Source organism: Suricata suricatta, chromosome 1, assembly GCF_006229205.1.
Source record: "Suricata suricatta isolate VVHF042 chromosome 1, meerkat_22Aug2017_6uvM2_HiC, whole genome shotgun sequence".
Taxonomy (NCBI): Eukaryota; Metazoa; Chordata; class Mammalia; order Carnivora; family Herpestidae; genus Suricata; species Suricata suricatta.
Genome location: NC_043700.1, coordinates 126,109,590 through 126,126,045, shown reverse-complemented (window position 1 = coordinate 126,126,045; position 16,456 = coordinate 126,109,590). Strand labels below are relative to the sequence as shown.

Below are 16,456 nucleotides of genomic sequence, written 5' to 3'. Positions count from 1 at the left end.
AGTATGTTCTATCAGCACACACTTGGTGGATTTGAGGAACCTTTCAGAGTGGTGAACCTTCACTCCAGAGATTTGCTGGTGGCTGGAAATTGGGGATGGGGGTGAAAGGTTGAGAGAGAAGCAGAGGAAATGGTTTAGGATGAAAGCATTGAAGTTCAGGTTGTCAGTGAGGACTGGTATGGCTGAAATGTAGATGCGGTTTGCAGGCGAATCCTATTTCATGTGTAAGCTGGTGCTGGAAGGACTGGTTATCATTCGGGGTTTTGGGGTGGGTGTTGGAGCCAGAGGCTGCCTTTAACAGGGTATGTTTGGGGAATGGACATGACCTTCAAGAGAATGCTTGTGGCAGTCCTGCCTGCAGGGAGACCAGTAGGATAATACCTAGTGAAGGTCTGTATCAGATTATGGGGGAATTTTAAAGCCAAGGCAAAGATTTAGAGTTTACTCTGCGGCAGCAAAGGGCCATCACATTCTTGTTATTTTCAAATATGGATAGTGCCATGAGAACCAGAGCTTTAGATTGGATTTCTCCATGAGAAGGCTAATTTAGAGGGACAAGATGTTGGGGAGGCAGGGAGACCAGTAAGTAGGCTCTTGCCAGAGGAAATAAGAGAGGTCATGAGAGCAGAGAGGACAGGAAAGGGGGTGTCTGAGATCAGGAAGAGTTTCTAAAGGTACATATTGTCTTGGCAAGACCATTGAAAATTTTCCTGCTTATTTATTCACATAATGTTGGGGGGAAAGATTCAGTAGATACTGTAGAAGGAAGTGTTATGAAGACAAAAGATGGTTTAAAGTTCTCATTTTCATTATTCTTGTACATCAGTTGTGGGAGTCGAGGGGGTGTGGCCGGTGTGGCCCACCTGAGGCAAGCCCACTTTTGGTGTATATGCTAGCGAAAACTGCACTCCTGTTGGTTTCTGTCTGCAATTTTTTCATCAGTGACTGCATTTTTAACCCTTTTAGTGCCAGGGCTGATGATTTAGGATATATTTTAATGTGGTTTAAGTAGGGCAAGCAGATTATCAGACTTTTCGGTAGGTAGGGATGACATCTACAATTGGACTTTCCCATCCTTGACATTTGAAGAAATAAAAATTATCTTTTCGGGTTTACATGCCAAGACACTCCCAGTAGAATAGGCTGAGACTAAAGTAAATGCTGTTTTGGGTGGTTGGTAATCTTTTAATTATGAAATAAGCCTTTTGATTTTAATCTTCCAGAATGTATAATACTGATCCAGGAAAACAGCCTTTTTAAAGTTCACATCCTGCTGACTCTGTCAGATGAAAAGCTTCTACCTCTACCCCATATTTTACAAGCTGAAAGTAAAAATATCATTAATCTTGTCTCTGTTCCATGACTGCCTATAAAAGACTGTTCAGCTTGGAGTCAGTCCTGAGCCATGAAGGCAGTATTCCGGAGTGAATGCTTAGGTTTCCGGAGCCAGGACCCACAGCCGGAGGGTCAGAGCCTTAATCCAGGAGTGAGTGGAGGGACTTAGGCTTTCTTGAAAACATCTCCCCTGCCATACCTTCTTGTTAACTTGTCCTGGCCTCCTTCACACATCTACATATGCATAGCAAAACTTGGACACGATAAATTTTATTGTTTTTATTCTTTTGTGGCATCTGAAACAGCTTGTACAATGAAGACAGAAACCTGCTTCGAATTAGAGAGAAGGAAAGACGCAACCAGGAAGCTCACCAAGAGAAAGAGGCATTTCCTGAAAAGATCCCCCTTTTTGGAGCACCCTACAAGGTATTTATTGAATACTAGAAAGTCTGATTTATCACCATATTTAACTCTGTGATGAAAATGAGTTTGAACAAAGGTCATAAATATGAAAACAAGAAAACTTAGGTTGTATTTGAAAACAAACTATGAAAATTCTCTGAACATTGTTATGCAAATTACCAAAGTTTATAGTCTTTTGTAACATCAGTCTCCTGTCTTTAGTAATGTTTGTCCATGATGGCCTTCTCAACAGGGGAACAGAGTTTAAATTGCATGTTTTCTGTCACACATTAAATTGAAGTTGGGGGACCCCCCCGCCCCGTGGTATTATGTAACATTGTTTATTAAATAGTGGTTTTCTTAGATTTTTTTTTTTTCCTGGTATCTAACTCTGCTGTCTTTTCTTTTTCAGACAGAAAAAGGTGATGAGCTATCCAGTCGAATACAGAACATGTTGGGAAACTATGAAGAAGTGAAGGAGTTCCTCAGTACCAAATCCCACCCTCATTGCTTGGATGCTTCTGAAAATAGGTTGGGAAAGCCAAGATATCCTTCATTTCCTGAGAAGGGGAGCAGCATTCCATCCCACCCCTTCCACTCCAGTGCCCACCACCAGCCTGTTAACACTCCTGCCTCTGGACCACTTCCTGTTGGCAACATCAGCCACAATCCAAAGATGGCACAGCCAAGAATGGAACCAATGTCAAATCCTCATGTCAGAAGCTATGGCCCACCAGACAGCCAGCACCTGACCCAAGATCGCCTCGGTCAGGAGGGCTGCGGCTCTGCTCATCACAAAAAAGGTGACCGAAGAGCTGATGGAGACCGCTGTGCTTTGGTGACAGACTCTGCCCCAGAGAGGGCGCTTTCTCCCCTGCTCTCCTTGCCCTCCCCAGTGGCGCCCTTGTCACCTGTACATTCCAACCAGCAAACTCTTCCCAGGACACAAGGAAGCAACAAGGTTCACAGCAGTAACAGTAACAATAAAGGCTATTGTCCGGCCAAATCTCCCAAAGACCTAGTGGTCAAGGTCCATGATAGAGAGACCCCTCAAGACAGTTTAGTGGCAGTTGCCAGCCTTGGGGTAGCCCCTCCCCAGCCACCTTCTCAGACCTTCCCTCCTCCTCCCCTCCCTTCAAAAACTGTGGCAATGCAGCAGAAGCCCACGGCTTATGTCCGGCCCATGGATGGTCAAGATCAGGCTCCAAGTGAGTCTCCTGAACTGAAACCACTGCCGGAGGACTACCGGCAGCAGATCTTTGAAAAAACAGACTTAAAAGTGCCTGCCAAAGCCAAGCTCACCAAGCTGAAGATGCCTTCTCAGTCAGTTGAGGTGAGTGAAATTTCGTATCTGGGGCAACTCTGCTGTGAAGGAAAATTTGAGATGGAAAATCCTGGAGAATTGAGGGCAGGGGTGTCAGTGGCTTTCGGGTTGTGAGACTCCTTTTTGGCTTTGGGATCTTGTTGACCCACAGAGAACTCAGGTCTGAGATGGATTGCTGATGACAGATACTGAAATGTGATTTTCAAGAAGGTCTTTAAAAAATATTTTTATTGGGCCATAACTTATATGCTGTAAAATGTAGAGATCATGAGTACAGTTTGCTGTGTTTTGTAATCTAAACCCAGTCATGGTATTTATCATAAGAAAGTTTCAGGAAGGTTTTGACCTGTTGCTGTTTTTGTTTTTACTTGTTTATTTGGGGGAACACTGACTTTAACATTGTAGAGAAAAAAAGGGGGGATTTAATACTTCCTCTACCCCACTTAGTTTTTCTGAGATCCAAACCATAAAAAAGTAAGAGGTTAAAATGTTGGAGGCAAAGCATTTCTAAGATTCTAAAGATTTCTCTGTAAATTATAAGAAAATCTGAAACTGAAGTTCTGTTTTTATTTATCACCTAAAAAGGAAGAGTGGGAGTGTGGTGATATCTCATTTGAGAGTGAGTCACAAATATAATACAGAATGTTATTCAACTCTGGCTTTTTCAAGTAACCAAAATACTTCTATCTTTTTAAACAAAGAAAAAATTCCTTTTTCTGCTCCCTTCAATAAATGGCAGCATTGTGTTTGAACGAAGAGAATCAGCACACATCTTATCACTGGAATTCTAAATTAGCACCAGTTACTCCAAAATTCAGATTAGTAGTGCAAAGTGAAATGTTTGAAGTGAATTGGTCTTAAAGCTTATCTGTTACGGTAATGTCCTTGGTTTAGTCACATCTATTGTATAAGCATCCTAATTTGCATATCCATTGCTCAAAGGCTTTTGTGTACACCCAGATATCAGCCTTACCTAGGGCTAGAAGGTAAAATTCCTTAAGGTTTAAAAACAAAACCGAAAAGGACTCCAGGATGCTTAGCTGGGAAGATAACCCTTATCTTGAAGGAAGAAAATCTGTTCTCTGGGGTGTCAGCTTTTGGTTGAGAGAGGAGTTTATGGCTCTGTCTGCAGTCAGCTGTTGAGATGGAGTGTCTCTGGATGTCCTCACCATGTGACTTGTTTGAGGAAAATGGGAAAGCGGGAAGAAAGCAAGTGGTAGAAACAACCAGAATGGCAGAACTCTACCCTTAACCCTGTGAGTTATGAAAATTCACCACAATGAGATGGTTACTAAACGGTGCTGTGCTGGGGGCAAGGTGGGCAGAAAATTAAGTCAGAGTGAAATGAGTTGAGATCTTCCCTCCCAATGGTCGGTCAGCCTGCCTTATAATTCAGACAGTGAAGATGATTCAGTGGGATTTTCTTTGCCTTGTTGATCAAATAACTTTTTCTAGTTTAAAAAACAGATAAGGGGAAATTTAAACATATTTTCTTTAAAAACAAAAAACCATGCAATTAAAAATAGCTTTTAAACAAATTTAAGACAAATTAGCAAATATTTGCATTGTCGGCCAAATGCTCGACCATATGCTTAAGCTCAGGGTGGGATGCCAAGCAAGCACTGGTCCTGCCTCGGGAGAGATGACAGTCAGTGTGTACATCAGCCTCCACACATGAAACAGAGGTCAGTGGAGTCCAAGAGGTGTGCTGCTTGGTGCTTAGGAGAAAGTTTCAAATGGCACTCATAAAGCCGCGAACCTAGGTAAAGTCAACCAATAGGATTTCTAGTAGACCTTCCAAGGGAGAGAATCCTGGTTAACTTTTTTGCTTTCTTGGTGAAAAAAACATAAGCCACGTTGAGATTTCTCCCAGGTCTCAAAGCTCTTCAGATGTAATATGTTTAGGCCATAGGACCATGCTAGAGGCCCTTGAATATTTTCTGAGTGGATATTTGAAACAAACAAAATCCTCCATAGGTTTGGTGATTGGAGCATGGGGTTTCCTTGGCCCAAGGCCATCTGCTGTCAACAATTTGAGTAGATGCAAACCTTTCATCTTGGGCTGGTGCTGTGTTCCCAGTCAGCATTCATTTTAGCATGGTGGCTCCTGAGTTTCTGCTCAGGGTTCTCCGGCTGGTGGCAGGTGTGGTGACTCCCGCCTTGAAGCCCCGGGGAGATGGAGGGCTTGGGGTAACCTGTGTGAGGGGGGATTCAGAGTGAAGATCTTGAAATGAAGGGGGAATACTTCTAGGAAGCAGGGATATTAGTGCTCTCTGGCTAGGTTTTGGATCTGTTTAGCCCTTTTAACTAATATCTCACATTTCACAGACTTAACATTAACTTGCTCTTCACACACCTGATAAAATGGGTATTTTTAAATATATATATATATATATATATTTTTTTTTTTTTTTTAAGTGTAGGTTGGATTTGAGGTACCTGGGTGTCTGAGTTGGTTAAGAGGCTGACTCTTGCTCTCGGCTCATGGTTTGTGAGATCGAGCCCTGCATGGGGCTCTGCATTGATGACAGCCTGCTTGGAATTCTCTTTCTTTCTCTTTGCCCCTCCCCATCTCTCTCCTTCTCCTCAAAGTAAATATTAAAAACTGTAGGTTGAATTAAAATATCACATTTTAATATTCTCATGAATCAAAGGGAAGCATAGAGAGGGGGGATTAGAGAAAGCAGGAATTAGCCCTAGAGCTGGCAAATTCTGAATTTAGGACCGGAATATTAGCAATGTTCTTGGACTGTTTGTGGCACTGGGGCAGAAGGATAGAGAATGGGGATAGAGGAAATTGGCTGTTGGTACCCATGTGAGAAGGGTTATGGGGGTAGCTAAGCGGTTTCCTTTATTTGCTTAATTTGTCCTAAGGCAAGTCAGGGGAGGTTTTCTTTCCTGGCTTTTTGAGTGCGAGGGTTTTGCGGTTTGTTTGTTCACCTCCGCCCCCTTCCCCGTGGCCTCCATGAAACAGTATTTTTAAAAGATGAACTGAACTGGGAAAATCGTCTTGTCTGCTTGGCTCTCTTTCCTTCTCAAGCCACGTGCATGTGAATTCCTTACACAGCCCCCTCCTTTTGTGGGAGGTGAACATGGTTTGTGTATTTTAGGTGGTTCTCCTAAGAAATGGTATTCTTCCCTGGAATAAGTCATTCTCACAGTTAGAAGTTAGACTTTCCTAAAATCTACAGGAAAGAAACAGGTGATCAACAGGTCAGTATCATGACCACATAGAGGCCTGGCTCACAAAAATGTGCACTTGGCCTTCTGGGGATGTGTCCGTTTTCCTTCTCTATCAGCTGGAAGCTGTGTAGTGGGTGAAATGACCCGTGTGAGTGTACTGCCAGGCCTCGGTGACTTTCTGTGGGTGCCTTCCAGCTGTAGAGTTGCCACATTGGAGAGGGTCCTGCCCAGATGGAAGGTGGAGATTCCTTGCTGTCTCCTTTCTTCCTAAAGATAACAAACAGGTGTGAGAGGAGCTGTGGTATCTCTCTGTTGGGCTTCTGAGCATGGACCCCATGATGGGTGGGGATGGTAGTTAGATAAAGGATTTAAGAAATAGACGACTTATTGAAACAGAGAAATGGATGGAATATGCTGAGATGGGCATTTTAAATCGTATGTTGGATTTAGAATATTAGATTTGTAAAGCTAAACATACAGCCCTTTCATTTGGCAGTAAGGCCTAGGAGGGGCAAGTCACCTGATTTTGCCAAGAATTATTATAGTTAGTAGCAGAGCCAGAGCTGGAACCCTCAGTTCTGTGATCTTTCTTCTTCTCCTTGTTAAGTAGGAATGGAGACCACTGAACCAACTTGAGCAGGGCAGTGATAAATCTTTTTTTTTTGGGGGGAAAAAAAAAACCCCCTGGCTTCTGAGTGGCAAATGGCTTGAAGGGGCAAGGGTTCAAGCAGGGAGACCAGTTAGGGGTTGAGAAATGATGATGGCTTGGAGTAGGGTGCTGAGAGTGGGCTCGGTGCACACTGGGCACATTCTGGATATTTTTGGCAGGCAGTCGGTGGGGCTTTGATTGGAGATGGCAGTGAGCCTGCGGTGAGGGAAAGTGAGGCATCAAGGATTCTTTTTAACTCGACAGGAATGGACTCTGGGATGGTAGCTGCTACTGAGGTGGGGTTGACCTTGGTGGAGCAAGTTTGGAGGGAAGGGCAACAGCTCTGAATAGATCAGATACTGAGATAGAGACGCCATCATTCGTCCAGGTAGACACAGCAAGTTGGCAGTCATAAATAGCAGACTGACTCAGAGAGACTTGAGACTGGAAACGAAAACTTTGGGCTGTGTTTGCATACCGTAGGTATTTGAAGCCTGGGGACTGGACTGCCCAAAAAGTCCCTGAATCAAGCCCTTTCTGGTTCAGCTTACCTGTGGCCAGGGGCAAGCGGGTGGGAAGAAATGAGGACAGGCTGGGTCTTCAGAAACAAAAACTGAAGGTCATTGTGGGAACTTGAGAATCTGTTTATAGAATAGTAGAAATGATAGGTTTCCAGTTTTTTTTTCACTGAAGAGTTTGAAGTATACCTGTAAATGGTATAGTTATCTTAATTTACTTACTGGAATGTAGCAGAATTTACTATCAATTTAAATTTGCTACTGCTTCTGTCTCCTTATGTGGTCCCACGCCATACCCCTCTAGGGTAAGTTTGATTTTGAGTCCCGATGGTCTCTGATTTCCTTGTGGCCTCTGATGGCATCAGTGAGGAATGGTTTATATTACCAAATACTTCTACCTAATTTCTAAAACTCAGATGTCACCTGCATCTGTGAATTCATTGTTGGATCACCTTGACTCATGGCAACTCTTAAACTGCACCTTCTATTTTCAATAAACTGCCAGCCTAACAGTGTGAATTGATCCACAGTGGAAAACTCTGTGGTAGTGATTTCACTTTACATTCATTTGTGCGGTCTTTCCTCCTTCCATATTTAGTTTTCTTATTATCTTAAAGTTGAAAAGAGTAATTTCCCTATCACAAAATGATCTAACCCTTCAGGTGGTTCACTTTTGGTGTGTCTATCGTATGTGCCCTGCTGATAAACCACTCTGTAGAGTTAAGAAGTTCACCCTCTCCCCTGTACACCCTGAATTCCACAACTTATAACTAAAATATCTAGAGCACTGCTATGTGCCAGGTGTAGTGCTGGGGATGGGGTTACAGTGGTGGGCAAAACAGATGGTTCTGGTCCTCTTGGACCTTAACTGTCTAATTAGGAACTGACATTATTCTACAAAAATTTTTTTTTTAATCTTTGTTTACTTCTGAGAGAAAGAGCAGGAGCAGGAAAAGGGCAGAGAGACAGGGAGACACAGAATCTGAAGCAGGCTCCAGGTGCTGAGCTGTCAGCATAGAGCCTGATCCGGGGCTTGAACATACGGATCATGAACTCATGACCTGAGTCGAAGTCAGCCACTTAGCCAACTGAGCCACCCAGGCACCCCAAGAACTGACGCTATTCAAATAATCACTCAGATCAAGTTGTAAGAACTGTGGCCAGCACTATAAGAGAATCCACACACTATAATAAGAGGGATAAAGGGGGACTGCAGGTTAGAATGAAGGACTCAGAGAAGAATTCACGCAAGACCTGAATAGTGAGTAAAAGTGACAAAAGTGTCCTAGTCTGATTGGGCTGCTAAGAACAAATGATCACAGAGTGGGTGGCTTATAAACAACAGAAATTTCTCACTATTCTGAAGGCTGGAAGTCCAAGATCAAGGCACTAGCATGACCACATTCTCAAGAAGACCTTCTTTCTAGTTCCCTGTTGGCATTTTCTCACTGGATTCTCACTTGGTGAAAGGGGCCGGGATCTCTGGGTAACTTCATTTATGAGGCACTAATCCCATTCGTGAGGGCTCTCTCTATCCTTATGACTAAGGCATCTCCCAGAGCCTCCACTTCTTACTGTCCTCGCTTATGGGGTTTCAACATGAATTTAGGATTTCCACATGAATTTTGCAGGCACATGAACATTCAGACCATAGCAGGTGTGCTAGGGGTTAGGAAGCATCAGCATTCCAGGAAGAGGGAACAGCATATGCCCCTGGCTCCTGCCCCGTGATGTGCTGAGACTGGTGTAGGTCCTCTTGGGTTCGAAGCCCAGTACTGTCGATCAAAGGGAATTATTACATTGTGGGGGAAGCCTGCTAAAGATTCAAATGGTTCAGAATCCCCCTGCCCTGGGAGATTGATTCATCAGGTATACAGGTAGGCTTAAGAATTTGTAGGGCCTAGAAATGCACCAGAAGAGCTGAAAACAGACCCCAGCAGAGTTAAAATATCCTGGTCTGCCCAGTGGTCCCTGTCTGCCATGTGGGCCTCAGGCTAAAGGATCCTGCTGAATTGATGGGGTTTTTCTTCTGGAGTAGGATTTGAGAGTAGCCTCAGGGAAGAGAAGGGAGTAGGACCCCAAACAGGACTCTTTTCTTTCCCTCCTGTTCCTGGTTTCCTTTCTCGTACAGTAACACTTGCAAGCCTGTGCAGAAAGATTCTGATTCAACTGTATCTAGTTTTCCTCAGTTTTCTAAACATGTTTTCATTACAGCAAGAGTAATTTTTTTTATTACAGTAACAGTAATTTAATAGCAGGTTAAATTAGATTCCAGTAGGTAGCACTCTGTGAACTTGGGCAGACCTGCCTGACTTAAATGTTTATGTTTAAAAAAATGATAAAGCAGAAAGATTATCTGTGTACACAACTCTCTGATGATGCCTGCAGCAGAATGCTTCCTATCTTAGGAGAAGTACTGAATAATAACCAACTTGTATCTGCTTAGATAGACACTGGCTAAAATTTAGAGCCCTCAAATAGCTAAATAAAGAACTGAAAATATAGTAGCAAGTAACTGACAGAAATTTTAGAGCAGAAGCTTCAAATAGCCTGAGCACTAAACAGAGCCTGTGGACTTTTTGTTTTGCCTCTGTATGATGTATAGTTTTGAAGGTTTTGCGCGCGCCCCCCCCCCCTTTGAGCCAATATTTACAAACTAGAGAAAATCATATTTCCAGTTTCACCTTTAGAGCTGAGTGGAAACTTCCTCCTTTAATGTCCTGATCCGGGTAATTGTTTTTGAGTTTGAAGAAACACTTTAAACTCTGTAGGAAACATTCTAAGTAATAAAGGCAAGACATTTTTGAAAAGCTCTAAAATTGCTAGAAATGAGTTAGTGTGAATAATAGAGTTAATTACTTATAGTAGCCAAAGAAGAAAGCCTACAGTTGAACCTTGAAAATCTTTTTGGGTGGGATTAAGTGGAGTTGTTTTCTTTGAACGTTTTATGTTCTCTTCCTTCTCAAAATGCCAGCAGTACATTTGGTACCAGGATAAGAAATTCCTGTACTTCCTTGTTGTTTTCACACTTGAGATGTTTGTGGAGAGTTATTGGATCCCCCATGGGTCCCTCACATTGTGCCTTTGCCAAAATGTAGACATTCAACTCTTGAGAAGCTTTCCAGGCCGTGCACTCTCCCAGACTCTCACGTAGCCACCAGAGTCATTCCAGCTCTTGTCTAGATTAATTGTGATTTATTTTGAGCCAACTGATAATCTACAGGGACAGAAAACCCAAAGGGGAGCCTTGTTGATGACTGAGTTTTAGTAGTTTTGATTTTGGTTGTTTTGAGGGAGTGACCATTACTAATGGGATATTTAAGCAGAATTCCTTTTAAGAGAGAATGCTGGTTCCTGTTATCATAACAAGTTTATTTTTTGGCCTTGTATGTCTCCTCTCCAGTTGCCAAGATCTGTTTGAAAATCGTTATTTTCCGAGGTTAACTTTGCTGCGTGTTCACATTTTCCAAGAACTTTAGAAGCAGCTATTTTTACACTGATGTCGTTTCTTTAATTGTTGAAATCACTAGGTTGACAATTTTTTTCCCCCATAGAGGTTCAGGGTCCACACACGCCATTAGTTCTTTCTTGAACTTCATTTCATTCCCTGTTTAAGCTTGGCCTACTTTCTCTCGGCATTTTTCCCCCCTAACCCGGTGGTAATTTGTCAAACCTGCTCTAATCTCCTTAATCCTTTGGCTGAAGGGTTTTGAGGTTTAATGTTTTAATCTAGGGTCCTCAGTATTTAAGTAATTAGAGGTCCTATTTCTAGCTCTGTCCCTTAGATAAATCACCTAAGGTTTTTTGGTTCCAATTTACAAATAGTAGAACTCTGAAAATATATATATTGGACAAGAATTTGAAGCTTGAATTGAACTGCATGAATTAAGGGAAGAAAGCATTCCATGTTCAGATTTCCTGTAGTTTCTCTCACCAATTTAAGCTTTATAAATTCACCTTTTCCTTACAGCCTAATTTTTAAAATCCTCTGCCTCAAAGCAAATATTTGCTAGTGCATTGTAAGAGGAAATTGTTTTAAAAAACAATTTGGTGCTGTAGAGTTTTTTATGTTGCTCCCAACATTTTTTTCATACTTGAGAACATGTTAATTTATGAAAAAGTTCTTTTTTCCTGGTTTCTAATAATCTAGGCATCCTTTAAAATATTAAAAATTCTTTTCCTGTCAGAAACAGTTTGGTTAGGAAGGATTCACATTTTTGCATTCTAGGTTTCTTCCTTTACTCGACAAGTATTTGAACATCTACTACATATAAAGGGAACTAATGGGAGAAAGAGAGAGACACTGACAATATATTTATTACATAGTGCAAGAAAAACACAAACTATCATCAGCACGAAAAAGGTAGTATGGAACCACTAATTACAGTCTTATTTTTTTAAATTTTTTAAATGTTTTTTATTTATTTTTGAGAGGGAGAGAGCGCAAGGAGGGGAGGGCCAGAGAGAGAGGGAGATACAGAATCTGAAGCAGGCTCCAGGCTCTGAGATGTCAGCACAGAGCCTGACGCGGGGCTCGAACCTATGAACCATGAGATCATGACCTGAGCCGAAGCTGGGCCGTTCAACCGACTGAGCCACCCAGGCACCCCACTAATTACAGTCTTAAAATGCTCACACTGTTTTCTTGTTTACTTTATGATGGAAACAGTTCTAAATGCTTTATGTGCCTTAATTCATTTAATCCTTGCAACTATCCCATGTGGTAGGCACTATTATTATTGCAGTTTTATTGAGAGACTCACAGAGTTACAGAGAGGTTCATTTGTCCAGGCTTACCGAGGCCTTAAGTGCTGGCTCTGGAATCCAGATCTAAGTAGTCTGGCTTGAGTCCACACTCTTAACTATGACCCCTATATTAAGTTGCCTTTCAAAAGATGAAGCTGTACATTCTTTTAGAGTTGACTTTTGTAGCACTTCGGGTTTGGGTATTGGCAAAAGTGCATTCCAGGCTCAAGTATTCAGGGGAAAAGGAACATGGAGGCCAGACGCGGTGAGGAGCCCAGCAAGAGTGGCTGGGCCTATAGTTCAAAAAGATTGGGTGGAGACAGAGCAGAGCAGTGGGCAGATGAGCCTGCATAGTGAGGATGGGGCCAGTTTGTGAAATTCTTTAGTTTCTTTCTGAGTTACCAAGAACTGGTGCTTAATAAAAAGGAGAAATTACTTGGGTTGATGGCAGACACTCCAGCATGGTGTTATAATTCGGTGAGACTTGACTTGGCTGTGTTGTTAGTAGCGGGGCTGCTAGATTGAGGGTAGTCCATATGAAATGCTTAAAACAGTACTTAGTACATAGTAACAGCTCAATGAGTGGTAGAGTGATTACAGTTAAAATTTGAACTAGGCTTTAGGGAAATAGGTAGAATTTGGATATGAGACGTTGGTGTTGTTGGGAAGGTAGGAAGAATCTGAACCCATTCTTGTTTATTGGTGTATACTTTAGAAATGTAGGTTGGGGTAGGGGGTCGCCTGGGTGGCTCAGTCGGTTGAGCCTCCGACTTCAGTTCAGGTCATGATCTAGCAATTCACAAGTTCAAGCCCCGAGTCAGGGTCTGTGCTGACAGCTCAGAGCCTGGAGCCTGCTTCAGATCCTGTGTCTCCCTCTCTCTCTTCCCCTCCTCTGCTCAATGCTGTATGTGTCTTTCTCTCAAAAATAAACAAACATAATTTTTTTTTTTAAAAGATATGTAGGTAGAATCAGATCAAGGGGACCAGGAATTCCCAGTTAAGATGCTAGGTGAATAAAGCCCTAAAATTTTGGTTGTACAAGTGTTAAAAATAAACTAACGAAGAGCTTAGGGGGAAAAGACAGGATCAAGAACTGCTAAAAGAACTGGCTTGCTGACCGGAGGGCACCACTGCCCTGCTGATAGCCCAGGGGGTTTTCGCTCACGCCTGTAGGCAGATTCCTTGGCAATTCCTGGTGTAAATGTTTCTCTTCATAAAAACTTCTGCTCTTGAAAATATTTTACTGCCACCCCCACACTACCCCCTTTTAATTCCAAAAAATTCCAAAGCACTTGCTTATTTGTTTCTGTCTCCATTGTTACAGCAACCTTGTGAGTTAGGGCAGTTGGCACAAATTACCATTTTACATGCCATGGAAATGAGTCTCTAAGAGGTTTAATGATTTAAGTTCCTAAGTGGCAGTGATGGGGGCATGAAACCACAACGACCCTTGGCTCCTAGTTCTACCACAAGACACGGTTTCTGTGGAGCAATGATCATTTGTGGAACACTTTTATTGGAAGCGTTAAGAGCTCTGATTTTCTACGTGGCCTTGCCTTCCTGTTGATACTATGACTCAGATGAGAAAATGATTAAAACTCAGGTATGCTCATGGTGGATGGCCATGTGGCTTTCTCTGAGGTTTCTACCCTTTGAAGGAAGAGGCCACCAGGTATCAGATCTCTCTGTTCTCTCCATCTACATTGATTTCCCCCACCTCCCCAAAATCCATATTTACATCTTCCATATGCCTCTTTCCCTTTGGTCTCCGAGAAGGAGGTGATCTTTCTCCTGCCTTCCACCTGCACACCCTTTTTGGTTACCTTACACCTTTCCCTCATCACTTGCCTCTTTCCTCACTGTCTGTAGTTACATTTAGCCCTTTCCTAGCTTATAGGGCAACCAGCCTTTCCTCATCCCTGTGTTACTCTCATCTCCCCTTCCTTGTTCCCTTCCTAGCCAAAGCTCAGGAGAAAGAAGCAGGTAAACATTCTGTGCCTGCTTCCTCTCCTCCCAGCCAGTTTCCAAACCCTTTGCGGGCTCACTTGTGCCCATCACTCCACTGTGCTGCCTCCAGTGGATGCCTGATGGTTGGTCAGAGTCAAGGGGCACTCTTGAGGCATAGCCTGCTCTATGGCGTTTTGACACTGTTGACCACCACCCGCTGAAACACTGCCCTCATTTTTCTGGGTCCTCTCCTACCTCTCCACACATGCTTTACTCCCCTCTGGAGGCTGCCCGTCCCACGTCTTCCCCAAGCTCTGTCTTCAACCATCTTTTCTCCTTCTGCATCCTTTTCCCGGTCATCTCATCTGCACACAGATTTCAAATGCTGACACACTCATGACCACCAAATTGGTTTTTCTGGCCTAAAACTTGTAAAAAAAAAAAAAAAAAAACCCCCCCCCCCCCCCCCCCCCGGCTCTAGATCCCTTCATCCAGGTTTTCGTGTTGGTGTTGCACAAGCATTTCAAATTCAGCAGCTCTAAGATTTCATCACATTTCCTGTACCTCTTCGTACACGCAGAACACTCTGCTCCCTCTTCCTGGTCATCAGTCCTCATTCCTTTCTGTCTTCTGCATTACCTACTTGTACTATAAAGTTTGGAAAGTGGAGATTTTTCTATATCTGTCATGTATGACATTTTTGGGAATGAGCTAACCATTTTGGTAGGGGCATTAACTCTTCTTAGGACACTTGGGTATCATTAGTTGGTATCCTAGTAACTCAAGAATTACTGACCCTGAAAATGCCCGACTGGCAACCTGGGCTTAATTTTCTAGTAAGATTAATTATCTTGCAGGAAAGAGTAAAACAGAGACAGCAGGGTTCTTTATGTCCCTCATATTCTTCCAAGATGCCAGTGAACTAGTTGCTACGACAGGGAAAACACTGGTGTGCTGTTCCGAACCTGATTGAGTCCTTTATTATGTTATGACTCACCTATAGTTCACAGATTTATTCCATGCAAGTCATGTAAAATAACGACACTGTGGTTTGTTTTGCTTACTTGGTTTGTGTTTCTGGTGATCTGTCAGGCTGCATATGCCAGTCCGCTGAGGCGCTCATATGGCCAACAGGAGACGGTCACCGCATGCAGCCATCAGGTTGCCTCGTACTGTGTCCCCCAGACAGAGGGCCTTTTCACAGTCCCGCAGAGGGAACTGAAGATGTCCATAATGTATGTGGCGCTGTGCGTAGTATAAAAAGAGATTTTGTCTCTTCAAAGTGAGCATGTTTCCAAATATCGTATTTCCCCGTTTCCCCATTTGTGAGACAAGGAAGCATTAAAGCCAGATTTGGAGAATGCTCACCTACAAAGGGATAGCATCTTGTATGCTGTATTGGTTAAGTTGCCAGCATCTGAAAATTAATATACTTCACATTGAAATCTGGATTTTTATTTATTTTTTTTTTCCCTATAGGCATTAACAGCATAGGTTTTGCATTTCTGCAACAGTTGGCTGACCCTTTAGGGCAAACCCGCTGGCTTTTCCCAGTCCTTGCTTGAGCCCTGCGAGTGTCCGTGCTCTCTGTGTGTTCAAGTATTTTTATATTCTTATGATTGTCCCTTCCTTTGGGCAGATCCAGTGGATGAAAACCCAGACATGCAAAGGACCTATCTTTTCAGAAGAATTTATAATGAAATGTATTTAATGGTATCTAGTTAAAGTAAAAGGCAATTGATTTTCAAACTTTTTGTTTTGTTTTGTTTTTGTTTTCTTTTTAAGTAAGCTCTGTGCCCAGTGTGGGGCTTAAACTCAAAAAACCCTGAGACCAGGGCACCTGGGTGGCTTAGTGGGTTGAGTGTCTGGCTCTTGATTTTGTCTCAGGTTGTGATCTCAGAGTTTTGGGATCCAGCCCCCCATGTTAGGCTCTGCACTGAGTGTGGAGCCTGTTGGGATCCTCTCTCTCCCTCTGCCCTTCTCCTCTCTCTCTCCCTCTGACCATTTCCCACCCAGTGGGAGTGCTCTCCTGCTCTCTCTCTCTCTCCCTCTCCAAACAAAAACAAAAACCCAGAGATCAAGAGTTGCATGCTCTACTGACTGAGCCAGCCAGGAGCCCCTGATTTGGAAACTTTTAAAAGAAGTTATGTGAAGTTGGTCCCACTTCTTTACCTTTTGCCTTTGTTTCCAAACATGGAGATGTTTTCTGATAAGCCTTTAGATATATGATTCAGACACTTACTCATATTTTAAAGGACCCCCCACCCCCCACAATGTTAGGCTACTTAACAATTTTTTTTTAAGTTGTTTCCTACTACCCAAAACCATGGAACATGGATTCTTACTCTATTT

General features: G+C 42.8%; 1 protein-coding gene across 10 annotated transcripts in view; it reads left to right on the top strand.

Annotated features, from left to right (window-relative positions):
* The window catches only part of AFF1 (AF4/FMR2 family member 1), a 211,735-nt gene that overhangs the window by 101,531 nt on the left and 93,748 nt on the right, over positions 1–16,456 (top strand). For 8 of the 10 annotated variants that reach the window (XR_003910455.1, XR_003910450.1, XR_003910457.1 and 5 more), the window contains 2 exons: positions 1,641–1,761; positions 2,150–3,070. Coding sequence is in view for 7 of the 10 variants with exons in the window: in XM_029943456.1 (XP_029799316.1) it covers positions 1,641–1,761; positions 2,150–3,070 (1,042 nt within the window). In the remaining 3 variants the exon portion in view is untranslated. Of the gene's footprint in view, positions 1–1,637; positions 1,762–2,149; positions 3,071–16,456 lie in introns of those variants that run through there. The other 2 variants (XM_029943437.1, XM_029943445.1) reach the window with 1 other exon arrangement.